Below are 26,856 nucleotides of genomic sequence, written 5' to 3'. Positions count from 1 at the left end.
GCCAGTAAACACAAAGGTCCATTCAGTTTCCCAGACTCCACACCCAGCAAGGGATTATGGGGTCGTTAAAAGATGTCGATGCACGTACAGATGAAAAACATACGGGAAAACAGAGTGCTGAAACAACGCCCTCCCCCCATATATACAGGCAGTCCTTGACTTGTGACCACAATGGAGCTCAAAATTTCCATTGTTAAGTGAGACATCAATTCAGGGAGTTTCGCCCCATTTTACAACCCTTTCTTGCCGCAGTCGCTAAGGGAATCAGGAACCCGGCTGTTAAGTAAATCGGGCTTCCCCGTCGACCTCTGCTTGTCAGAAGGCCGCAAAAGAGGATCACGTAACCCCGTGGATGCCACAACGGTCATAAATATTTTGATCCCGCGATCCCGGAGATGCTGCAAAGGTTGTGTGGAAAAAAAAGATCCCAAGTCGCTTTTTCCCCCAGTGCCGTCATAACTATGAACTGTCACTAAACGAAGCTGTTATAAGTCGAGGACTCCCTGTGCCTATTTGAGAGCCGAAGTGGGTTTCCGCGATCAGAGGCAGCTCGAGTGATCGCTTCCGTCCGCTGTTGGCCCAGGTGTGCTACTCGGCCATCCTTCAGCTAAGCATCACCCAGGCAGAGGTGGGTATTCAGCCGGTTCTCAGCGGTTCTGGAGAACCGGTAGCGGAAATTTGTAGTGGTTCGGAGAACCGGCCAATGCCACCTCTGACTGGCCCCGCCAACCCCATCTCTTCTCCGCCTCCCATTGAGTCTCTGCTGATTGGCTGGGTCTCCTTGGGTTGCCCTGCCCAGGAGAACGGAGCTGGAAAGCAGGTTAGTGGGATGGGGAGGGAAGGGGGATTTTGCAGGATCTTCCCCCTGCCACGCCCACCAAGCCACGCCCGCAGAACCGGTAGTAAAAAAAAACTTTGCATCCCACCACTGCACCCAGGTAAACAGCCCTTCCCAGCCTGTTCCGTGAGGTGGAAAGTTACCAGAAATAAACAGAGGCTGCTCTAAAGAGAGACAACACCGCCGCCGTTGCCACGAGCTCGATGAAGCCACCGCTGGCGTCCAATTCTCCCAATTGAAAGGCCGGCAGTGGGAGGGTGTGTGTGTGATTTGACGGTTTTAATGTTTATTATCCTGTAAGGCAGCCAGAATCGGTTGAAACAAGACGGGCGGCCAAAAAAATTAAAATAATTAATGAGGGATCCTCGGTGTTTTCTGAGTTTGTGGGGTTTTTTTTCTTTTTTTTTTTCCTTCTTCTTCTTCCTCTTCTTCTTCTTCTTGCAGACGTTTCCTTACCCAAATTAGGTAACGTTGTCAGTGTGGACGATGTGATAAAAATTTGGGTAATGAAATGCCTGCAAGAAAGAAAGGGGACAAAAAGGCCAAGCTCAGAGAGCACCGAGGGTCTCTCATTTCAACCTGGAGCTATAAATATTCTATTTTAAATATGTTAAGATAGACAGATAGACCGACAGATGAAGGAAGGAAGGAAGGAAGGAAGGAAGGAAGGAAGGAAGGAAGGAAGGAAGGAAGGAAGGAAGGAAGGAAGGAAGGAAGGAAGGAAGGAAGGAAGGAAGGAAGGAAGGAAGGAAGAAAGGAAAGAAGGAAGGAAGGAAAGGAAGGAAGGAAGAAAGGAAAGAAGGAAGGAAGAAAGGAAGGAAGAAAGGGAAAAAGGAAGGCAGACAGAAGTAGTTAGGTAGTTAGTTAGAGAGAGAGAGATGATAAATAGATTAGATAGATGGATGGATGGATGGATGGATGGATGGATGGATGGAATGGACGAAGGAAGGAAGGAAGGAAGGAAGGAAGGAAGGAAGGAAGGAAGGAAGGAAGGAAGGAAGGAAGGAAGGGAAGGAAGGAAAGAAGGGAAGAAAGGAAGGCAGACAGAGGTAGTTAGGTAGTTAGTTAGAGAGAGAGAGAGATGATAAATAGATTAGATAGATGGATGGATGGATGGATGGATGAAGGAAGGACAAGAGGAAGGAAGGAAGAAGGAGAGGTGGTTAGCAAGTTAGGGAGGAGAGATGATAGATGATAAACAGGATAAAAGGAAGAAAAGAAGGAAGAAAGAAGGAAAAGAAAGAAGGAAGGAAAGAAAGAAGGAAAGGAAAGAAAAAGGAAGGCAGACAAGGTAGTTAGGTAGTTAGTTAGAGAGAGAGAGAATAAATAGATTAGATAGAAATGGATGGATGGATGGATGGATGGATGGATGGAGACGGACGGAAGGAAGGAAGGAAGACAGAGGTGGTTAGTTAGGGAGGGAGAGATGATAGATGATAAACAGATGAAAGAAAGAAAGAAAGAAAGAAAGAAAGAAAGAAAGAAAGAAAGAAAGAAAGAAAGAAAGAAAGAAAGAAAAAGGAGTAGTTAGTTAGCTAGTTAGTTAGCAAGAAAGATAAGAGACAGACAGACAGACAGACAGACATGTGGGTAGCTTGTTCCTTGACTCGCTATTACAACGGAAGGATTAAGGGAAAAAATCAAAGGCAAAACGAAGTATTTGTGCAGGAGCCTCTTTGGGATGGGAGCCATTTACCTCTTGAGGATCTTCTCCGCCTGCTGTTCTGAGATCTTGACGCCCAGATCGCGGAGGGACTGCATGATCTCCTGAGCATCAATGCGACCTGCAACATCCAGGAAGGAGAGAGAAAGAGGGAGAGAGAGAGAGAAATGAATCTCAAAAGCTCGCGATGCAGAAGGGGCCAGCCAAAAACCAACCAACCAGCTGGTGGGCTCACCGTCATTCTTTTTGTCCAAGCTCTTGAAGACCAGCCTCAGTTTCTTCTCGTGGTCCTGGAGGTAGTGAACGAATTCTTCAAAGTCCAGCTGGCCATCCAGATCCTTATCTCCAGCTTTTACGATTTTCTACAGGGGAAGGGAAAACAATTGCAAAAAAAATAAATCTTGGCTGTCTTCATGGCTGCTATTGTTCAGGGTCAGGGAAGCATAAGCGTCCCTCTTCCAACAGCTCTGGTTCCTATTTATAAGAAATGGCAACAAAATGTTCCAATGGACAAACGCAACGCGGCGCCAAAAAAACAAACCAACATTATTCTCTTCTGAGGAATGGGAAAAGAGGTGAAGGATCAGGTGCCCGAATTGGGCATCTTAAACTTCTCCAAGTGTTTTAAAATATGGATTTCGGAGAGTAGAGGTTGATTCCTTAATCCTAGAGAAGAAAGTTTTTTTTTAAATTATTATTATCCTAAAAGACTGAGAACCTTCTCCCAAATCCGCTTTTTAAAGAGGTTTTTAATAGGAAAAACTCAAGCATCTTTCACAATATGGCCAGGATGGTTAATGGATTCCAGGCTGGGTTTGGGAAATTCACTCCAGAAGCGTTTTTTTCAATTTATTTACTATCTCGATCCCCGTGTTTCGCTATGAAACTAGGTGGTCGAGCTTAGTTTTGGGGGAAGAAAATAAGAGGGGGAAAAAATCTGCCTTCTGCCTACCAGCATCCATCGGTATTCATCATCTGGCTAGTGTCCTGTCAGTGTGTGAGAGAGTGGAGGGCTGTTTGGAAACTGAAGCAGTATTTGCTGTGTGAGCAAGGAGACAGCAAGGAGCCTGGGCGTGGCTTAGCTCAACTGTTCTGTACTAAAGCTGCTTGGTGCTGTGAAACTGAAGCTGAAATTCCTCTCCTCTGCTCGTGTTTTGCATTTGGAAGAGATTTCTTTTCAGGTGGGGAAGGGGAGTAGAACTCCTTAGCATCAGAGCGTGTTAATAGTAATAATAATATAGGAAATATTAATGCTCTGATGGTCATTTCGATAAATCCTTTCTTAGTGAGCCCCTAGAAACCAAAAGGAACATAGGTGCCAAATTTCAAGATTGTAGGCTTTACGGTTCTGGAGATTTTGTGATGATGCGTGAGTGGTGCTTCGCTTTTATATATATGGATTTATTTATTTTGTAAAAATAGGATTTGGGATGCCGGATGCCACAAATTGCCTCAAGAGGAAAAGTAAAAAAACCAGTTGTCCCCAACTACAGGTAATCCTCGACTTACAACAAATTCATTGAGTGACCGTTCAAAGTTACAACGGCACTGGAAAAAGGGACTTGTGACCGTTTTTCACACTTATGACTGTGGCAGCATCCCCACGGATGCAGATCGCGTGATTTACATTCGGGTGTGTGGCAACTGGTTCCTATTTATGACAGTCGCAGCGTGATCCCCTTTTGCGAGCCTCCGGCGAGGGAGAAAAGCCGGGTTCGATTAACAACGGTGTTCCTAACTTAACACCTGCGGCGACTCGCTTAATGAACAGGACAAGGAAAGTCATCAAACGAGGCAAAACTCACTTAACAAGTCTCTCGCTTAGCAACCTAAATACTGGGCTCAATCGCGAATGGGTCGTAAGATGAGGACGAGCTGTACCAAAAAAAATATATCACGTTCAGCCACGTTTGCACACCCAGACATCCAAAGTGACTTGAACTGAGAAGTTCTGGAAAGCACCAAGGTCAACCCAACTCTCTTACACTACTAGCTTTTTAGCCCTCCCCGGGAAGGAAAAAAAATATATATTTATTTTAATAAGGAGAACCGACAGGAAAACTAGCTATTTCTGGGGGAATCTAACTGCCGCTAGAAAACTTGCAGGGTGAGCTAAGAAACAACATTAATCAGCCATCGTTAAAGGCTCTAAAACAAGCCCGAGCTGGTTTGGATGCCCTGCAGATATGTTCTTGTGCAAGAACCTGGGGGAAACTAGAATGCAGGAGCAAAGTGTATCTTTGCACAAAAAAGAGAGAGAGAGGGAGGGAGGGAGAGAGAGAGAGAGAGAGAGAGAGATATTAAGAGATGGCAAGGTCAGGTTGATCAGAAATACACTTCACCCAGAACATTCCTACCACCAGGAACAAATCCTTCCAGCCTTCACCAAGACAAGGCAGGAGGGCCAGAGGACGAGATTGCAGAATAACAGAGTTGGAAGGGACCTTGGAGGTCTTCTAGTCCAACCCGTTTGGGTAGGAAGCCCTATGTCATTTCAGACAAATGGCTGCCTTTTAAAACCTCAAGTGGTTTAGACCACCCACAATTTCTGGAGGCAAGTGGATTGTTCTCACTGTCAGAAAATTTCTTCTTCGTTCTAGGTTGTTTCTCTCCTTGGTTAGTTTCCACCCGTTGCTTCTTGTCCTGCCTTCAGGTGCTTTGGAGAATAGCTTGACTCCTCCTCCTTTGGGGCAGCCCCTGAGATATTGAAACGCTGCTCCTCTGTCTCCCCTGGTCCTTCTCTTCACTAGACTAGCCAAGCCCAATTCCTACAACCGTTCTTCATAGGTTTTAGCCTAAACATCCTGGTTGTCCTTCTCTGCACTCTTTCCGGAGTCTCAACATCTTTTTGACATCAGGGCAACCAAAACTGGATGCAGTATTCCAAGTGTGGCCTTAATTCAAGACATTATAAAAGTGGTATTAGGCCCATCTTGGCTTGTTCAACCCAGTTACGCCACTTGCTTTGCATAGCCATCGGGAACTGGGTTTTGAATAGCATCCAGGAAGGAAATGCTTCTTCCTGCGCTGAAAACTCATGACTGAAAAGGCCTTAGGAATCACCCATCCTACTCAAACTTTGTGCAACCATTGTTGACCGAATAAACTGCAACCAGGCTGGTATGCAAAGCCGAAAACCAAACAACTGATGTGATTGTTACTTTCACGGGTAGCCATGGTGTAATTTTCTTTTCTGCATTGAAATAACACAGCTCCACCTCTGGAAGGGAGACTCCTACTGTGTCTCATCTAGGCTAGTTACTCATCCCCACATGGCACGATGACCTCAGTCATCAACCTCTGCCATAAGCAGCTAGGATGTCATAATATAAACCCTAAAGCAAGCTGCCTATAAAATTAAGGATTTTGCTTTGGTGATGTTTGCGTATTGTGTAAACTTCGGGATTTGGGGGAATCCGGTTATGAAACAGCATGAAGATGGAACAGTCCTTCCTTCCTCATCCTCTTAAGAAGCCAAGCGGCTTCCAATTTTGGCTTGCTTGGGAGAAGCCAAGAATTTGGGTTTGAACTGGACTCCGAATTGGCTTGTATGGACTATCCCTCTAGAGGTTTTAGCTCGATAATCTGTCCCCATTTCTTGGCCAGATGGGTCTTGAGCTAGAGTTCAACCACCCATTTCTTAGCAAAACAAACCACGAAAAGCAGCCCAGCAGCTGGTTCACCATAAGCCAACATCCTGCAGAAATCAAAACCCAGGTGCAGCCGTTGAGAGACAGAAAGAGGGAGGAGCTGACAAAATAACTCCGCAATTATGATTTTTCAGAGAGAGAATTATTTTATTTTTTTTACTGAGCGCCTATGTCCCTTCCTGCTCAACGGCTAAAGTCGGACCGTTACATAATTTAATCCCTTGTTTCTGGTCTGTAAGGACATCCAGCCACCCTCTGCAATGACCTTTGGTACGTCCAAGCGGCCAAATCTCCAGACAATCATATGATAGTTGTAAAAAGGAGAGAGAGAGAGAGAGAGAGATGGGATCAGCGTTTGCAGACTAAAGATAGAAAGAGGCATGTCAGCAGATCACAGCCAAGCCAAACTTATTCAGAGTTTGCCCCTGGCAAAAGGGCCCCTTTGGGAGAGGAAGAAAGCAAGTTAAGAAACGTTGGAGGGGGCCTTAATAAATCAACCCCGGAGCGCCCTAAAATACCAAATTCTCCTCCTTAGAAAGATTGCCATGGATCGCCAAAGGGGGAAGAAGGAACTGGAGAGCAGCTGAGCAATTGTTATCCAAGTTCTGTTGGCTCAAGAGGGTGGTTTCTAAAATTGCAACACGCAACTCCTGTCGCAGCCGGTGCCAAAGTATTTCAGGTCTTCGCATTAATCTTCCCGCAGCGAAGAAGCCACACAGGGCGAATCCTGCTCCTTTGCATATGAAGGCTCCAAACTGGAGAACCTAAGGCCCTTTTCCTGAAATCCAAGGAAGTCTTCCCTTGTAATTAGGACATCACAAATGCCTTTGGTGGCCAAGCTTTGAGCCTTTTTTTGAGTTTGGAACAGCCTACTAACCAAGGAGCTTTAGCCTATGGGTGTTGTATGCAGAGATTTGGGGGATGGACCATGGGGAAAGAGGAGCTGAAGCCAGATTGGGCAAGATGTCAATGCAAGAGAACAGCATGTGTGATAAGTCCATGGCCAATTCTGAAATTACTACATTGTCACATGCTCCTGCTGAGCCCAGAGTTGCCCCTCTAGGTCAATTAATGATTAATCAATGCCGTAATACAAAGGAGAGCACCTGTTATCTGGTACTGAGCATGAGAAACTGAACATCAAACCCTAAAGAGATGCCTACACAGTGTCAAAGTGTTGGAGGTGCCCTGAACATCAAACCCTTCAGAGATGCCTACACCCAAAAATGTTGGTGGTGTCCTGATGAAACACAAAATGCTGACAACCCACAGAGTCCTTTTTCAAGGGTGTGCCACAGCTCTGTGTTGGTGGGGCAATTATTAAGGACGGCTGCCATTAGTTCTACAGGTATGAAAGGAAGCCTGAGTTGGTGAATACCTGCTTCCCATCTCCAGGGTCCCAAGTCTGGAATTAGCCCTGCCGGAGACCCTCAACTGAAGTCTTGATCCGTTCAACTCACAAGTGTTGGTGAGCTATGTGGATCAGGGCCTCAGCTGGAGGCTCCTACATTTTTTTTTTTTGAACAAAAACACAAACTCCATTCTTTCAGCCTTAAAATAACGTGCCATGCTTGAAAAAAAGCACCGGTCCATCAATGAGGTCCATCAAGCCTCACTGGCCATGGATGTGATTTTTAGGAAAGAAACTCAAGCTAGAGAATTCCCAAGGTCCTTGCTCAGCCGATACAGGTGAATGCAGGCTTCTTCTTAACACACATTTGCATAAGCCAAGTTTGGAAATTTCCCCAGGGCAGCTTCTAGACTAGCCCATCATGGTTGAAAGCTGAAGAGTTAGGAAGCACCTTCCTTCATTTCAAAGATGCGCCACCTCCCATCAACCATCTCAAAGTTATTTTCTCCTCCTCCTCTTTTCCCCCCTTTTTCCTCCTCCTCTTCCCTCTTCTCCTTCTCTTCCCCTTCTTTTCCTCCTCCTCTTTCCCTTCTCTTCTTCCCCTTTTCCTCCTCCTCCTCCTCTTCCCTCTCTTTCTCCTCCTCCACCTCTTCTTCTTTTCCTCCTCTTTCCCTTCTCCTCCTTCTCTTCCCCTTCTCCACCTCCTCCTTTTCCCTTTCTCCTTCTCCTCTTCTTTCTCCTCCTCCTCTTTCCCTTCTCCTCTTCCTCTTCTCCTCCTCCTCTTCACTTTTTCTTCTCCTCTTCCCGTTTTTCTCTTCTCCTTCTCCTCTTCCTTCTTCTTTTCCTCCTCTCCCTCTCCTCCTTCTCCTCTTCCTCTTTCCCTTCTCCTCCTCTTCCCCTTCTCCACCTCCTCCTCTTCCCTTTCTCCTTCTCCTCTTCTTTCTCCTCCTCTTTCCCTTCTCCTCCTCCTCTTTTCCCTTCTCCTCCTCTTCACTTTTTTCTTCTCCTCTTCCCGTTTTTTCTCTTCTCCTTCTCCTCTTCCCCTTCTTCTTTTCCTCCTCTCCCTCTCCTCCTTCTCCTCTTCCTCTTCCCCTTCTCCTCCTTCTCTTCCCCTTCTCCACCTCCTCCTCTTCCCTTTCTCCTTCTCCTCTTCTTTCTCCTCCTCCTCTTTCCCTTCTCCTCTTCCTCTTCTCCTCCTCCTCTTCACTTTTTCTTCTCCTCTTCCCGTTTTTTCTCTTCTCCTTTTCCTTTTCCTCCTCTCCCTCTCCTCCTTCTCCTCTTCCCCTTCCTTCTCCTCCTCTTCCCCTTCTTCTTTCCTCCTCTCCCCCTCCCCCTCCTCCTTTTCCTCTTCCTCTTTCCCTTCTCCTCCTTCCCCATTTCCCCTCCTCCTCCTCCTGATCCTTCTCTAAGGTGACTCTCCCCACCCTTTCTCTGAACCTTGTGCAGGGTCAGAAACTACAGTAAAAGCAAGTTCCTCAGCCGGAAGACACATCTCCAACCTAGCTGAAGGTGATGGGAGCTACAGTTCCCCCCATTTCTGGAAGGTGCCTGCTCGGACCAGGAGAAAAAGGCCAGGCTTCAAGAAAAGCCCAAGAGCGTTTTTTCCAAAGGAAGTCAGAGAAATTCCATCTGCATTACTCATTCCGCTGTCTTGGAGACACCAAGGCAGGAAGGACATCTCTCCGGCACACCGAAATTACGCACTCAAATAAACTGAAAAGCAGCGCGATCGGAAGTCACAAAAGCGTCGCTTTCGGGAAAGTAGGTTGGTTGGAAGAGAGGAAGGAACCAGGACGGAATGGGGATAAGTTCTTAAGCCGAAGAAGAAAAACCTGGAGTAAACCAAGAAAGTCAACTGTTGCCTGGTTTTGCTTTCCACTTCTCTACATCAAAGAACTAGAGAAGTGGAAAGCAAAACCGGATAAGTCACCGCACACAAAGAGGAAAGGGGCCACTTGAGAAGGGAGCCCCAATCAGAAGACAAATGCAGGGGGGGGGAAGCGGCTAGATTCAGAGGTCTCAACCAGTGCAGCCAACTTCTCCTTGAGATGCTAAGATTCTGGGGGTGAATTGGTCTTTTTCTCCATCCAAAAGGCTTTGGGGAGAAGGGGAGGAGAAAGGGGAGAGAAGGGGGGGGGGAGAGAAAGCCCCACGGCCTCTTTGCAAAACCAAAAGCAAAGGACGCCCGCCTCTCTCTTGCTTCCCAGCGGCCTCCTTACCTGCTTCCACTGCCGGTAGGTGGAGAATTCCTGGGAAGGGATCAGAAGGCTCAGCCTGAAGATGGATTTGAGTCCGGCGGGGAGGCGTCTGGACTCGAAGTACTCAAACTCAGCCTGGGAAGCGCCGAAGTTTGGGACATAGAGGCACAGGCAAAGCATCTCCCCCTCGCCTGAGCTACACAGCCGAGATAGATCCCCACCACAGCTGAGATAAGATTCCCACCCGCGCCGCCGATTCCCCCTGTCGGCTCTTTTTCACTCTGGCCTTGCCGGGAAGAGAGGAAATGCCGGCTAGTGGGCATGACGCCCAGCTATGAGCGGGGCTGTCTCGGCTGCCATTGGCTGAGGCCGCCCTGCCCTCCCTGCTCAAAAAGGGAAGGCTCTCCGGGCTAGGGGGGAATCTGGAGCTCGAGCCTGCCGTTCTCTGCCAAGGCATGTGATGCGAGGGCGTTGCTGCTTAACTGGGGCTTTCGTAAACGCTTCACACACACCACGTCACCCACTTTCCCTGGAAGGGAAAATTAACCCTCTGCAAGCCTGCAGAGCTGAGAGAGAGAGAGAGAGAGAGAGAGAGAGAGAGAGAGAGAGAGAGAGAGGAGGAGGAGGAGAGAGAGAGGAGAAGGAGAAGGAAAGGAGAAGGAGAAGGAGAAGGAGAAGGAGAAGGAGAAGAAGAAGAAGAAGAAGAAGAAGAAGAAGAAGAAGAAGAAGAAGAAGAAGAAGAAGAGAGAGAGAAAGAAAGAAACAGACACAGAGAAAGAAAGAGAGAGAGAGAGAGAAAGAGAGAGACAGAAAGAGAGAGAGAGAGAGAAAGAGAAAGAAACAGACACAGAGAAAGAGAGACAGAGAGAAAGAGAGAGACAGACAGAAAGAGAGAGAGAAAGAAACAGACAGAGACAGAGAAAGGCAGAGAGAAAGAAAGAAAGAGAAAAAGAGAGACAGAGAGACAGAGACACACAAAAACACAGAGAGAGAGAGAGAAAGAGGGAGAGGGAGTGGGAGGGAGAGAGAGAGAAGCAGAAGCTTTGTGGGTACCAATTTTACAGAGAAAGAAGAACCAGCTGGAGATCAAAGAATGGAGCAGAATCCAACGCTCAGTAGGGTTTAGGATAAGTGGGGGTGAATTTAGGGGGGAGAAGGACCAGAGGAGACACAATTGCACTAAATGCACCAACAGTTATCCTAAACCTTATTGGGTTCTGCTCCATCCTTCAATCTCCAGCTGGTTCTTCTTCCTCCGTAAAATCAAAATATTTGAGGGGCTGCCACAGAGAGGAGGAAGGGGTCAAGCTATTTTCCAAAGCATCTGAAGGCCAGACAAGGAATAAGGGATGGAAACTCATCAAGGAGAGATTCAACCTAGAAATAAGGAGAAACTTTCTGACAGGGAGAACAATCAACCCATGGAATAGAAGTTGCCTTTGGAAGTTGTGGGAGCTTCATCACTGGAGGCTTTCAAGAAGAGGCTGTCAGGAACGGTGTAAGGTCTCCTGCTTAGGCGTGGGGTGGGACTAGAAGACCTCCAAGGTCCCTTCCAGCTCTATTCTGATTGATTCAACCTAGAAATAAGGAGGACTTTCCTGACAGTGAGAACAATTGACTGATAGAACATCAACTATCTCCAAGTTAGTTTGGGGGTTGGACTAGATGGCCTACAAAGTCCCTTCCAACTTTGTTAATCTGTTTAATGAATTTCCTGCAAGTCCTTTCCAGGTTCTGGGAAGTGGTGTGGAAAGAGGAAGGAGGAAGAAAGAAGGAGCAACTCGGGCCTCCTAGTGAAGCAAGCCTGGCTTTGATTTAAGGCTGAGCACACAAAACCACTTGGAGTTGAGTTGGTCAATGCCTTTGGAGACGAGCCCGTTTTAAAAGAACGCAAACCCAGCGTGTTTTTCTCAGCAGGAAAAAAGTTCCAGGAGAAGTCAGTGGAAGCCAGCTACTCCAACAGGATGAGGCCTGGACCAGAAGGCACGTCCAAAAAAGGATGTCCTACCAACAGTGCTAAACCTGGAGCAGATCTGCAGTGTCTCTGGTCAGTTTTTTCCTCTAGAATAGAATAGAAATAGGAATATAGAATCTAGAATAGAATAGGGAATAGAATATAGAATAGAATAGAATAGAAAAGAAAAGAAAATAGAATAGAATAGAAAATTGAATAGAAAATAGAATAGAAAATAGAATAGAATAGAAAATAGAATAAAATAGAAATCAGAATAGAATAGAATAGAAAATAGAATAGAATAGAACAGAAAATAGAATAGAATAGAAATCAGAATAGAAATCAGAATAGAATAGAATAGAATAGAATAGAATAGAATAGAATAGAATAGAATAGAATAGAAGAATAGAATAGAAAATAGAATAGAATAGAAGTTGGAAGGGACCTTGGAGGTCTTCTAGTCCAACCCCCTGCTCAAGCAGGAGACCCCATTGTCCAAGCTCTTCTTAAAAACCTCCAGTGTTGAAGCACCCAGAACTTCTAGAGGCAAGTCATTCCACTGATTAATTGTTCTAAATGTCTGGAAATTTCTCCTTATTTCTAGGTTGCTTCTCTCTTTCATTAGTTTCCGCCCATTGCTTCTTGTCCTGCCCTCTGGTGCTTTGGAGAATAGTTTGACCCCCTCTTCTTTGGGGCAGCCCCTGAGATATTGCAACGCTGCTATCATGTCATCCCTAGTCCTGATTTTCATTAGACTAGACATACCCAGTTCCTGCAACCGTTCTTTATGTGTTTTAGCCCCCAGCCCCCTAATCTTCTTTGTTGCTCTTCTCTGCACTCTTTCTAGAATCTCAACCGACGATAGGGAGGCAGGGAGGGAGGAGTTAAGCAAGTTAAGGGTTTGAATATTGAGATGGTGAACACCCAGATTGCGGAAACCTGGCAAGTCCCTAATGGGGGGAGCTGTGGGGAAGAGAGAAATTCTTAAGAGTTTGCAAGAAGAAGCTAGTAAGTAGGTGAAAAGAGGTGGACTTGCTTGACTACCAGCCTTCAAGCTGCCTGGCGACATTTGGGGAGGAAGAACAGCAGGGGACTGAAGCTGCAAATATTTGGGAGACAGATGGTGCCAATTTTAAGCCGGGCGGCTCCAATTCCAAGTCGTCTCTTGTAACAGTGGGGGGTTAAATTCCTAAATTCCGCAACCTTTCAGAGCTGCTGCAGGATAGAGGATGCTTAACTAGAGGGAGAGAGCTGGCCTGATCCTCGATGTGGCAGGGTCACAAGATTTATGCTCTAGGGCAGTGCTTCTCAACTTTGCAAAATTAAGGAGGTGTGGACATCGACTCCCAGAATTCCCCAATTGTCATGCTGGGAATGGAAACCGACATACCTTAAAAGCTAGAGAAGGTTAGAAGGGAAGGAAGGAGAAAGAAAGGTGGGTGGGAGGGAGGGAGGGAGGGAGGGAGGGAGGGAGGGAGGGAGGAAGGAAGGGAGGAAGGAAGGAAGGAAGGAAGGAAGGAAGGAAGGAAGAGGGGAGAGGAGGAACAGGGGAGGGGAGGAAGGAAGGGATTCTGAGAATGAATGAGAGGGAAGGAAGGAAGAGAGGAGGAAGGGAAGGAGGGGACGGAAGGAGGGAGCAAAGGAGGGAACAAAGGAAGGGATGAAGGAGAGAAAGGTAGGTAGGAAGGAGGGAGGGAGGGAGGGGAGGGAAGGAAGGGATTCTGAGAGTGAATGAGAGGGAGGGAAGGAAGGAGGAAGGGAAGGAAGGGGTGAGCGAGGAGGGAATCAAGGAAGGAATCAGGAATGAAGGAATCAAGGAAGGAAGGAAGGAAGGAAGGAAGGAAGGAAGGAATCAAGGAAGGAAGGAAGGAAGGAAGGAAGGAAGGAAGGAAGGAAGGAAGGAATCAAGGAAGGAAGGAAGGAAGGAAGGAAGGAATCAAGGGAAGGAAGGAAGGAAGGAAGGGAGGAAGGAAGGAAGGAATCAAGAATCAAGAATGAAAGGAAGGAAGGAAGGAAGGAAGGAAGGAAGGAAGGGAGGGAGGGAGGGAGGAAGGAAGGAAGGAAGGAATCAAGGAAGGAAGGAATGAAGAATGAAGGAAGGAAGGAAGGAAGGAAGGAAGGAAGGAAGGAAGGAAGGCAAGGAAGGAGGCAATTATCGTAAAGCACTCTCTGCAGATAGGCCAAGCAATGCCGCAAGCTGTCTCACCTAGTTGCTTTCACCATCTGCTTCCAATATCTCACTAACTTCAATCCTCTCCTTTCTGCAAACGGCTTTTCAATTCAGCCTCACTTGGGGAAGACAAAGGGGAAAAAAACAGAAATGAGAGCTGGTGCTTTATAAAAAATAATAATAATAATAATCGTGGCACCTGTTCTCTAGAGATATTGAAAAGGGACCAATTCTGATCCCCTTTTTCCTTTCCCGTCTCAATCTTTTTGGATCGCAAATGCTGCGGAAGTACCGGTCCCTTTTATGACGTATGGTTGCAGCCTTGCTGCTTCGCATGTTAAGATACTCCCGTGATTTATGGGGGGGGCGGAGAAACTTGCCCTTCCAGACCAGCCTGAATTACACATTCTTGGCCAGTTCTCACCGGCTCCGTCATGCCCTTTCGGAAAGCAGGACTGGCTCACAGCCTGGAACCCTCCTCCATTCAAAAAAAAAAAAAAAGAAAGACATATATTGATATATTGCAGCGATGCATTACGGTGATCGAATCAGGATGCCGGGGCAGGGTGGGGGGGCTTAGGACAAGAGGGAAGCAGATTACTTTTAAGTCCATAATGGAGCCCAGCGCCTTAGGTTGCCAGGCGAAACGTGAGCTTTGCCTTCTTTTACCACTGTCATGTTAGAGTCATGTCCTTGTTAGACTCTGAGGAAGAGGAGGAGCAGCCGACAGGGAGTGGAAGTGTGGCTCTGGAGGTTGTGGAGGAGAGGCTGGGGAAGGGCAGAGGTTGATTCTAGTCCTCAAGAGCCCAAAACCCTGGCCAGCACCCAGAAATCGTCATCGTAATAGGTTTCTTTTGACCAAAAAAAAAACCAGGAAATCTAAACAGGAAACGCCATGCTGAAGTCTGATGAGAATTTCTTTAGGGGGATTTTTTTTTTTTAAAGAAAAAACTCAGAACGAAGCCCCAGAAGCTCATTCATTCGGCAAAATTACCTGGCAAGCAAATTGTGCCGGGAAAGGTGGATGCACAGATGGATGCACGGTGGAGGGGGGGGAAAAATAATAATAATGAAAGGACGGCGGTAATAAATCCTGACAAATTAAAGTTTAATCAGGCCTCTGTCGCTGGTATACATGCTCGACCTGGTAACAGGTCTTAATTACAGACCAAACATAGAGGAGGAAGCTGCTGGCAGCCACCTGCTCTTCAAATAATACCCATCGACGGATAAATATTTGGGGGAGGGGGTGTGGATTAATAGGTTCCTAGCACTGAACCCCAATTTCCCCCAATTTGGTGCCTCTGCAATGGGAGAGACACTCCCAGTCAGGAGCTGGCCAGAATGGTTGGAGACCCCAACAATCCTTGAGTTTGGAATGGGAATAGGGATAGGATAGGATAGAAAATAGGATAATATAGAAACAGGAATTAGAATTAGAATTAGAATAGAATTCTTTATTGGCCAAGAGTGATTGGACACACAAGGAATTTGTCTTGGTGCAAATGCTCTCAGTGTACATAAAAGAAAAGAGAAGAAAGGAAAAGAGAAGAAAGAAAGAAAGAAAGAAAGAAAGAAAGAAAGAAAGAAAGAAAGAAAGAAAGAGAAGGAGGAAGGAAGGAAGGAAGGAAGGAAGGAAGGAAGGAAGGAAGGAAGGAAGGAAGGAAGGAAAATGGCAACAGCACTTAAGACTTATATACCACTTCACAGTGCTTTACAGCTCTAAGAGGTTTATAGAGTCAGCCTCTTGCCCCCAACAATATGGCTCCTCGTTTTACCCCCTCGGAAGAATGGAAGGCTGAGTCAACCCTGAGCCGCTCAGAATTGAACTCCTGGAGTGGGCAGCGAGTGAGCCTGCAGTACGGCCTTCCAACCGCTGTGCCCCCACGGCTCTTAGGATGCTTAGTCAGTTGGGAGGAAAAATGCAGGAAAAGCCCCCCACCCGGGCACCGCTTCCTTCTGGCTGAGGGCCTCAAAGACTTAGTCCTGGAGACAGGCATTTTGAAAAAAAAAATCAAACAAGGGGAGCCTCTTACATGTGAAATGTGCCCAGGGATCTGGAGATTTCACTTTTCATCCAAGGTTGTTGCCCCCGAATCCCCCAAGTCCCTAACCCGAGTTCTCTACCTCTGCTTGGCTTCTAACCAAGAGGAAGGCAAGGCTTCAAATGCCCCGGAGAGCCAGAATTATAACGCAATGCAGCACATTCGGTTTCAGGTAGCGGCTTGGCTGCAGCAGGAGGATAGCAGAATGATCTGGAGGAAAATGCAATATGATGCAGGAGGAGAGAGGAGGAAGGAGAGGGGGCAGGTTAGAAGAGGGTCCCCGAATTCAGGCTTGGCTGAAAGTTGGCTCTCTCTCTGAAAAAGCTAAAAAGTCAGATGACTCGATAACCCTGATACTGAGTGAAGAACAGGACAGATCAGCAGAGTTGGAAGGGATCTTTGGAGGTCTTCAAATAGGGTCTTCAAGGGACCCTATTATCATTCTGGACAAATGGTTGTCCAATCTCTTCTTAAAAGCCTCCAGTGATAGAGCACCCACAACTTCTGGTGGCAAGTTGTTCCACTGGTCAACTGTCCTCACTGTTACGAAATTCCTCCTTTAGTTCTAGGCTGGATCTCTCCTAGATGAGTTTCCACCCATTGCTTCTCATCCTGCCTTCGGGTGCTTTGGAGAAGAGGTTCACCAATCGTCCTCCAGGCAAACCCAGGAGAATAACAAAATAACGAGAGTTTGGAAAGGGACCTTGGAGGTCTTCTAGTCTAACCCCCTTGCTCAAGCAGGCAACCTGATACCATTTGAGTCAAAAGGTTGCCCAACCTTTTCTTAAAAACCTCTGGAGGCCAAGTCGTTCCACTGGTTAGGGAGGGAGGGAGGGAGGGAGGGAGGGAGGGAGGGAGGGAGGGAGGAGGAAGGAAGGAAGGAAGGAAGGAAGGAAGGAAGGAAGGAAGGAAGGAAGGAGATGAGATTGAAGGAAGGAAGGAAGGAAGGAAGGAAGGAAGGAAGGAAGGAAGGAAGGAAGGAAGGAAGGAAGGAAGGAAGGAAGGAAGGAAGGAAGGAAGATGAGATTGAGGAAGGAAGGAAGGAAGGAGATGAGATTGAGGAAGGAAGGAAGGAAGGAAGGAAGGAAGGAAGGAAGGAAGGAAGGAAGGAAGGAAGGAAGGAAGGAAGGAAGGAAGGAAGGAGATTGAGGAAGGAAAGAATGAGATTGAGGAAGGAAGGAAGGAAGGAAGGAAGGAAGGAAGGAAGGAAGGAAGGAAGGAAGGAAGGAGATGAGATTGAGGAAGGAAGGAAGGAAGGAAGGAAGGAAGGAAGGAAGGAAGGAAGGAAGGAAGGAAGGAAGGAAGGAAGGAAGGAAACCAATATTTTGCTGGCTGAAAAGGCATGGGCTTGTTTGGCTATTGGCCCATAAGATCCATGCTGTGGAAATTCAAACTTTGCAAAAATGGGAAGATGGAAGAGCCATCGAAGCAAGAAGCACCCAAGCCCCAGCCTGTCAAAATGATTCCAGCTAGGTAACAAAAGGTTATGAAGTGGTGACGAAATGGGACTAACCGTCAGCTAGAAAACAGAAGTCTGCAAAGGCAGTGGCACTTAGCCAAGGAGAAAAGCATTCTGCAGTCAAGGAACGAAAACGATTCAGGGAACAAAAACCCTCTCTTGAAAAGTTGCTTTTGTGAAGTGTTAAATTGCAATTCCACAGACTCTCCATTCTCCAACAATCAGCACTTATCAACAGGCACACACAGCGCTACTTGTCCTCGGTTTGCATCCCTGCGAGAAGAAACGACAGTCACTGTTTTGTCCAAGGCTGCCTTGACGTTGGCTGAATTCAACTTCCACGTCCAACACACCAAAGTTCGGACAGCTTGTCTAACCAGGGTGTCATCTACGAAGCTTGGGCTAAAGAAGATGGGGATGCAGTGAGCTTTACTTTAGGACTCGTCCATTCTAGACAACAAGAAGTTGGTCTGCTAGACCCAAACTGCCATCATTTCCATTGAAGTGTGCCAACATTTAACTAGTCCAGCACTTTTGGCCTTACTCACCGGTCCTACAACCAATACCTCCTTTGTCAAAGCAGAACTTACTAGAAATCACAACTGGTTGCTAATTCAGATTTAAACCTAGACTTTCTCCAGAATCCCAGTTCTGAAGCAATCTTAAGATTTGAACAAATGTGACCCCCATTTGGACCTAATCAAGCTGAAAATTGACTGAGGAATCACATGAACTCACGTCCCGGGAGATTCCCAAGTCATCCGAAACGTCTTCAAGGAAAAAGAGTCCAGTTGCCTTCTGAAGAACTGAAGGAGCTTCTTGGATCAGAAGGGAAAGGTCTTCAAGGAAAAAAAACAAGTTCAGTTGTCTTCTGAAGAACTGAAGAAGCTTCTTGGATGAGAAGCGAAACGTTTTCAAGGAAGAACAAACTCCAGTTGCCTTCTGAAGAACCGAATAAGCTTCTTGGATGAGAAGCGAAACATCTTCAAGAAAAACAAAGTCCAGTTGCCTTCTGAAGAACCGAAGAAGCTTCTTGGATGAGAAGCGAAACATCTTCAAGAAAAACAAAGTCCAGTTGCCTTCTGAAGAACCGAAGAAGCTTCTTGGATGAGAAGCGAAACATCTTCAAGAAAAACAAAGTCCAGCTGCCTTTTAAAGAACTGAAGAAGCTTCTTGGATGAGAAGTGAGACATCTTCAAGGAAAGAGTCCAGTTGCCTTCTGAAGAACCGAAGAAGCTTCTTGGATGAGAAGCAAAAAGTCTTCAAGGAAAAACAGAGTCCAGCTGCCTTTTGAAAAAAAAGGACACTGAACCTCATTTTTGATGTGAATTCTGAACTGGCTCACCACTTTAAAATGATTTTACCAACATTTGGGAATATGAATGTACCCATTAATACAGGAAAATGTCTCCCGTGGAAGGGAGACGACCTATTTCTATTGAAATGATACAGGCTGTCCAACAGAAGTTGCCTTTCCTATCTCCTGAAAAGTGTCTCGTGATTCATTTCCCAGGGAACGGATGAATTTTCCCAGGGAGACAAGGAGCTGTTACAGAGAGCTGATGCCCCTGGGGGAAAGGGATGGAGGGACAGATGTTCAAGGATTCTATTATCTCCCCCCCAGTTAAACAAACAGCGTCTTCAGATCAAGGCTCAGAATCAGAATCGAGCTGGATGGGACCTTGGAGGTCTTCTAGTCCAGCCCCCTGCCCAGGCAGGAGACCCTACACCGTTTCAGACAGGGGGCTGTCCAGTCTCTTCTTAAAAACCTCCAGGGATGGGAGCCACCCACAACTTCTTATGGCAAGCAGTTCCGCTGGTTAATTGGTCTGTTAGGAAATTCCTCCTCATTTCCAGGTTGAATCTCTCCTTGGTCAGTTTCCATCCATTATTTCTCGTCTGGCCTTCGGGGGCCTTAGAAAATAAGTTGACCCCCCTTCTTCTTTGTGGCAGCCCCTCAAATCCTGGAATGCTGCTATCTTGTCACCCCTTAATTCTTCTTTTCTTCAGACTAGCCAGACCCAAATCCTGCAACCGTTCTTCATATCTTTTAGTCTCCAGGCCTTTAATCATCTGAGTTGCTCTTCTTTGCACTTTTGCCAAAGTCTCAACAACTTTTTTTTTGTAACGTGGTGACCAAAGCTGGATGTGGTACTCCAGGTGTGGCCTTACTAAAGCTTTATCAAGCGGTACTAACACTTCACGTGATTTTGATTCTGTGCCTCTTGTTTCCACAACCAAGGATTGTGTTTGCCTTTTTGGCTGCTGCTTGCACACACCTGGCTCATGTTCAAGGTCCCTCTCCCAGTTACTGTGTTTGAAACCAGGTTTCGCCTAATCTGTGCTTGCACCTTTGGCTTTTCCTGCCCAGGTGTTAAAAACCTGGCAGGACGGAACAGCAAGGAGAGAAAAAAAACTTAATCTCTCTCTTTAAAACTGGGGTGATCTGCAGCGATTCAACACATGCCCATTAATATTTCACCAAATTGGGAGGAGGAGAGGGAAGGGAAGCAAGTCTTGTTATATAGAAATGAGTCGCCCCAGTTGGCTCGAGGGAGAGAGTCAACAAAATCACCTCCAACTGGACTATGGAACTGTTCTGAATGCACAAGATTAATTGTGTTTGTTCCTGAGTGGCTGAAGCATCTCCGCAAACAGATCTACTAATCCGGGCAGGGTCCAGGTTGTGTGTGGGGTGCTTGGTTTTTTGTTTTTTTTTTGCAGAATAAGAAAGCAAACAAAAGGCTCTTGAAATCAACAGATGCTGCAGTTCAGGCAGGCAAGCCAAAAAAAGAGAGAGAGAGAGAGAGAGAGAGAGAGAGTTGAACGTTTCCTTCTTGCTCAACAAACCTCACCTCTGTTCCAAAAAGGTGAAGCAATTTTATGACACGTGAATTGAACTGGGATTGTCCATTCCTGATGACCGCAGCATAAAAAGAGAAAGAGATGGGGCCGAAGAAGGGTGCTGCCTTCTTTTGGAACTCCTTTCATGAGATGACTAAAGCAGGGACCAAATTTAAAGAATTTAAATTAAATTTTCAAATGCAGTGTAAAAAGCAGCGAGTGAAGTAGCATCCAAAAAAACAAAAAACAAACAAACCCTAGACTCAAATTGTGATGCAATCATGAGGTTTTTAAGACTTGGGGAAGTAAAAAGAAGAAGATTTTTACCGGGTGCCAGGAACGTGTTCGAGAACTGCTGAACAAGCTTTTTCTCCTTGCAGAGTTTGGGACATCCCAGGATTTTAGATCAAGAGGAAACACTTAAAAGGAAGGAATCCTGTTAGTGTCTCCTTCCAGACCAGAAGTGTCAAAATCTTGTCCGCTTTTAAGACCTGTGGATTTTCAACTCCCAGAATTCCCCAGCCAGCCTGAGGAATTCTGGGAGTCGAAGTCCATGGGTCTTAAAAATTACCAAGGTTGAGCACCCCTTGGTCTAGACCAACCTTCTTGTCCACAAACCAAAGCTGGGGACAAAAGTTGATGGGAAAGTTGTCCAGCAACATATGAAGCAACAACGTCCCCCGGTTTTGTGCCATTTTAGGGTGTTCGAATTCAGAGCAAGTGCACCCTGTACCCAAAGAACAAGAAGCAACAGGATAGAAATGTTTCAGTCTGAAAAAGCGGCATTCAGCAGGCCTTTGAATCAATGGAGTGACAGAAGAACACGGGAATTGTATGTAATCTTGCACAAAAGGTCCTTCCCAATGTGACACGCCCCTGGATTTCAGATACTCCTGCACCAGTCAGGCCACATAGAGAATTAGGGGGTGCCAAAACTGAAAGAGGTCTGGAGGACTAGATTAAGAAGCAAGGCCATTTCTAGAGGGCTGTTTTTCTAACACCCCCCAAAGTTTCAAGAACTCGTCTTCATCGTAACAGCAACCCAAACGCTCTCGGGTGTTTTTTTGTTTTGTTTTGACAGTTCCTGACTTCACACTCCTACCTACCTGAGACCCCATTTAAAAACTGCCTCTCCGTTTTTAGACTTTGCATATTTGCATTGCACAAAGATAAAGAACAACCCTGAATGTTGACAAGGTTGTTAGGTCCCTGATAAAGAAGGAAAGATGCTAAGGAAAGCTCGCAGATTAACCGCACAGAGGTGGAAAATTTTTAACCTCGGTTCACAAGGGAGTATTGCAACCTTAGAAACCATTAACCAGGTTCTGTCTTTGCTAGTCCCAAGCCGCAGCTTAAGATACTCCATCTTTTCAGCATGTTCTGTGTAACCGATCTAAGAGATAATTAATTTCTTTCTTCCTGGCCCAACCTTTGCCTTAAAGAGATTTCAAAATAAATATTCAAGCTTTCAAGAACCTTGATAAATGCTCGGCAACTTGACACCATTCTTTGACATTTTCCCTCTGCTATTATCCTCCTCATCGCCTTCATTTGTAATTCTGAAGATCCTTATCCAGCCAAATGAACATCTAAAAAACCAGTTTGCCGCCATTCTTGAAACTCAGGTAGCCTTGTTATACAAGGCTGGAAATTTTGGGAGGGAAAGGCTAAGCTTTTTCGGACCGCATTCTACACCTGCATTTATTTCGGTGGGTGCCTAAAATATGACGGCTGTTATTTGTCCTAGATGATGCACAAATGAAACCTACATCCAGATGTGTCCCCAGGATTAAAAGAAGCGATCCAGAGGCACAGCGCCGATTAGCTATTTTCTTTCTTGTACATTTGTAGGGGAGAAATAACTGAAGAGGTACATAAATCCTCCCTTTTTAATTAAGCACACCTTGTCTCTTCCCCCGTTCTTATCTATCTCTTCATCCTTCCTATAAATTGTTGAGAAGTTTCAGCACATTCTCTTTTCTCATTTTTTTTTTAAACCTCTCCCGCCCACCTCCTTCCTAAAAGTTCTACGTGTCCTACAAGTTCACTCTCCCCATGATCCACCTCCTTTCTGGCGTATTTAAATTTTAATCCAGCAAATCTTATTTTATTTTTTTGCATGTAACATGCAAAAAAAGGTCACGTGTTCACTGTTCGCTTGTACCGAGTGGCCGGATCTGGCTTCCAAATGGGAAAAACCAAGACAAACTTTTGAGTTTGTTAGTAGACAGAGAGGCTCCCTTCGCTTTTTACGTATCTAACGCGAGAAGTATGAAACTCAAATACTTTGGCCACCTAATGAGAGGGAAGGACTCCCTAGGGAAGAGCCTAATGCTGGGTAAAAGAAGGGGACGGCAGAGAAGGAGGGGGCTGGATGGAGTCCCTGAAGCAGTTGGCGTGAGCTTCAACAGACTCCAGAGGATGGTAGAGGACAGGGAGGCCTGGAGGAACCTTGTCCACGGGGCCACGATGGGTCGGAAACGACTTGGCAACGAACAACAACAAATGGGAGAATTTTGTTTTTTGTTTTTAAGTTCTATGTGGTTCTCTTGCATAAAGGAACCAAGGCAGCTTTTCCAAGGCTCACCGCCCTCCTGCAGGCACCAACTGCATACTGACCACAGCACAAAAGCGGAGCTGCTCTGAGGCTGCAATTATTTCCCTAACTGAAAATCCTTTTCGCTCCTTGGAACACAGGATCCTCGGCTTTCCTTGCGACAAACGCGACTGGAGACCAGGGAGAGATCTACGTGCTCTGAGGGGACCTCACCCACAACGCCACAAGAGCCTTAAGTGAAGGCAAACCCCACCCACCCACCCACCCCCCCGGCCGAGAGCGATCATTGAAAACCTCCACTTATGTTGTCAGCCTGGAAGTCTATCAGTGGATAAGTGGAGCAATTCAAGAATTGCAGATGGAGTGAGAATCATTCGGATGCAAGAGTTGCATCAGGCCGACTGAAACTTCTTTGTGTGTGTGTGTGTGTGTGTGTGTGTGTGTGTGTTTCTCAAGTGTCACCAAGGCTCCCATTCCCCAAGCAGCTTCTCTGAAGCCCCCCCCCCCGCCCCTTGCCCCACCCTCTTGTAACTAAGTCGCGTGGGGGGGTGGGGGGGAAGACGTCTGCATCGAACCATTTACCTCTGTGAAATGCTCGGCAGGCCCAACCACCAGGAGGATGGTCGGCCTCCTTTCGGAGGGGTCGGCCTCTTTGTTGCTGTTGCTGTTGGCGTGCAACTTTCTGGGCATCTTTGGCGCTTGGTCCCCAGGGCTGGGAAGTGGGGCTTCTTCCTTGGCCGCATCCTCCGGGGCGCCGGCAGGGCCCTGACACCCAGCCCTTAGAAAGAGGGAAGAGAAGAGACGCCAGAGCGACGGCAGCATCCCTTAATCCCAGGCGATGGGAGAGGCTCACTCGGCCGGCCGGGGAAGGATGCTCGCCGCCGGCAGGATAAGCTCGAAGAAAGAGGAGGAGGAGGAGGAATCGGTCCTGCAAACGGGAAGCTTCACACCCAGCCTTGCCAGAGACTCATGTTGCAGTCGCAGTGCCCGCCTGCCTGCCTTTGAAAACGCTGGCAACGCTATCGTGCCTGGACTCACAAGTAGCTCATTCAAGGAGAGAGAGGAAGAGAGAGGGATGATGCTGGGCTGCCGCAGGAACCCTGCGCAGAAGCCTCTCCTCGTGGCCAGAAGGATGGAGCTCCGCGCTCTTTGCCAGCTGCAGGATTAGCCGGGGAAGCGTCTCCTCCCACCCCCTCCCCCCCTCCACCCATACAATGCACGTCTAAAGGAGCAGGAGGGTACAAGCAGCAGCCCCCACCCCACCCCGATGATCCATCCTGCATTCTCACTGCAGCAGGGCCTGGCCAATCGACGCTCCCAACACTAACAGGTTCATTATTCAAACCAGATGCCTCGGGCCAATCAGGGGAGCCTGTGACTGGACATTTTTTCGGGCTTGCCAGACGGAAGGGGGGGGGGCAAGAGGGCGACCTCGGTCTTGGAGGCTACACGCCCCACCCCCCCACCCCCGGGGATGGTGGGGAGGGTGAGTTGAGAGAGGAGCGGTCAATCCCAAAATGCACGGAGGAAAAAAAGAAAAGTCCCATTATTTTTGCATCCTCGCAACATTTTCAGTTTGTTTTTTTTCCTTCTTGCCAAATAAATTAAAAAAAAAAAAAAAAAAAAGCTCTGGATGATCTTACGGAGAAACATCTGCAAGAAAACCACTCAAGGAACCCTCAGGTTCAAACCCAGAGCTACAAATATTCTCCTTAATTGGCAAATAAACAAACAAATAAATAAATATGCCACTTTCTCAGAGCCTTATCCTACCCAGACGGGAATCCAGGAAGCGGAAGTATTTCTCCTTTCCCACCCCCACTTTACTGCCTCTGTTTTCAGCAGATTATAAAGCAACATTTCAATTATAGCTTGTTTCCTCCTCCCCTTTCAAAATGAATAAAAGGCCAAACCAGACCGGGATCCTGGGGGGGGGGGGCGGAGGGTGGGGGAGGGAATTGTAGGTCGGCTCAAGAGGCAGAATTCGAAAGGCAGTCTGGGCATGCGAAGGGACAGATTAGATAGTCTCTCCTCTCTGGGATGTTTCTGCTTTTAACATGATAAGGCCCACGGAGCTGCCCCCTGGCGCGTCTGGTGTGGGGCCAGGCCAGCAAAACCAAGGATTCCACCTTCTGTTGCCCTTTATGAGGAGTTTAACCTGGCCAGGCCTGTCTTAAGTCGAAACAGACTCCTCTGTTCGTAATCAATCAACTTTCTGGACAGGGAGAACCATCAACCCACGGAAGAGAAAGTGCCCTCTGAAGTTGTGGGACCGTCATCCCTTGAGACGTTCGGGAAGAGATTGGACTGCCATTTGTCAGAAAGAGTGGAGGGTCTCCCGCTTGGGCAGGGGCGGGTGGGCTGGACTAGATGACCTACAAGGTCCCTTCCAACTCTGATTATCTGTTATCTGTTATCATCAAAGGAAGGAGCTGACTTCTCTGACCGGTTTCGTCCTTCCGTTCCCAGAATAAGTAACAGAGCGAAAGATTCTTTGGCACAACACTCCCAGAGAGTAAGAGAATAACAGAGTTGGAAGGGATCTTGGAGGTCTTCTAGTCCAGTCCCCAGCTCAAAAAGGAGACCCTAGACCATTTCAGATAACTGGCTGTCCAATCTCTTCTTACAAACTCCCAGCATTGGAGCACCCACAATTTCTGGTGGCAAGTTGTTCCACTGGTTAATTGTTCTAACTGTCAAGAAATTTCTCCTTAGTTCTAAGTTGCTTCTCTCCTTGATTAGTTTCCACCCATTGCTTCTTGTCCTGCCTTCGGGTGCTTTGGAGAATAGCTTGACTGCCTCTTCTTTGGGGCAGCCCCCTGAGATATTGGAAGGCTCCTATCATGTCTCCCCTAGTCCTTCTTTTCATCAAACTAGACATACCCAGTTCCTGCAACTGTTCTTCCTGTGTCTTAGCCTCCAGTCCCCCAATCCTCTTGGTTGCTCTTCTCTGCACTCTTTCCAGAGTCTCAACATCCTTTTTATAGGGTGGCGAGAGAAGTAGACCAAGTAGGGGAAGAAAAAAAAGAGAGAATGGAAAATGCAAAGTCCAGAGGAACACAATACTGGAAATATTGTCAGGAATAAGATACCAGGGCTGGCTGAAAAGAAGAGACACATATCTCCGGAACGGGTGTAAAAAAAGCAAGGCTGAAGAGTTCTATTTCCTCCTCCTTTTAGGTCCAGGTGTTATTTGTAAAACTTTCCTGCCAAAACCATCAGGTGGGCGTATCCTTTTGCTATCTCCGGTGGAAAGTAATAAGGATTGCAAGTCCTTTTAAGGATTGCATCCTAAGGTTGACATGACGAGCTGGGCACTATGATCAAAGCAAACTTGTTCCACAAGAGTTCTCTCTTTCTGCCCTCATTTAGAACATTTTTCTTTCATGACACATCCACCCTCAAAGGAAGGCTAGCCAGTTAGATTTCTTATATTCCCTCCTGCCCAACGTCACACCTGGAATACTGCATCCGTTTTTGGTCGCCGCACTATAAAAAAAAATGTTGAGGCTCTAGAAAAAGGGCAGAGAAGAGCAACCAGGAGGATGAGGGGACTGGAGGATAAAACATACGATGAACGGTTGCAGGAACTGGGCCTGGCTGGTCTAGGGTAGAGAAGGACCAGGGGAGACAGGATAGCATCTTCCAATACTTAGAAGGGCTCAAGCTATTTTCCAGAGCACCCAAAGGCCAGAGAAGGAACAATGGATGGAAACTGAACAAGGAGAGATTCCACCTGGAAATAAGGAGACATTTTCTGACTGTGAGAGCCATCAACCCGTGGAACAGAAGTTGTGGGAGCTTCATCACTGGAATTTGTCGAAAGTGGTACAGGGTCTCTTTGCTTGGGTGGGGGTGTTGAACTAGATGACCTACAAGGTCCCTTCCAACTCTGTTAAAATCTGTTAAAAGCATACAGATGGTCCCTCCACTCCATTAGGCAAGTGAGAACGTTTTTTAAAAAGGCAGCATGGAGAAACTTTTAAAAAGCGACAGTTGAGCTCAGGGGGGTGGGCTCCACGTTCTTGAATGTCAAACGGGGAAATTGGCAAACGTGGGATTTCTGAGTTTTCACACATTGGTCAGCTTGGACGGAGAAGCAAGGAAAGAGTGAGCTGAATTTTAAA

The 26,856-nt window shown here is 46.8% G+C and overlaps 1 protein-coding gene across 12 annotated transcripts in view; it reads right to left on the bottom strand.

Annotated features, from left to right (window-relative positions):
* SLC25A25 (solute carrier family 25 member 25) overlaps nt 1–26,856 on the bottom strand; it is a 48,972-nt gene that overhangs the window by 8,756 nt on the left and 13,360 nt on the right. For 6 of the 12 annotated variants that reach the window (XM_087943839.1, XM_087943830.1, XM_087943827.1 and 3 more), the window contains 2 exons: nt 2,737–2,863; nt 2,535–2,622 (listed from right to left, as the gene is read on the bottom strand). In XM_087943839.1, the coding sequence (XP_087799965.1) occupies nt 2,535–2,622; nt 2,737–2,863 (215 nt within the window). Of the gene's footprint in view, nt 1–2,534; nt 2,623–2,736; nt 2,864–9,721; nt 10,085–23,311; nt 23,879–26,856 lie in introns of those variants that run through there. The other 6 variants (XM_087943831.1, XM_087943833.1, XM_087943828.1 and 3 more) reach the window with 6 other exon arrangements.

This window comes from Notechis scutatus, chromosome 15 (assembly GCF_049901735.1).
Source record: "Notechis scutatus isolate UNSWTSFEM ecotype Mainland chromosome 15, rNotScu1.2, whole genome shotgun sequence".
Lineage (NCBI taxonomy): Eukaryota > Metazoa > Chordata > Lepidosauria > Squamata > Elapidae > Notechis > Notechis scutatus.
This window is presented reverse-complemented; position numbering and strand designations above follow the sequence as displayed.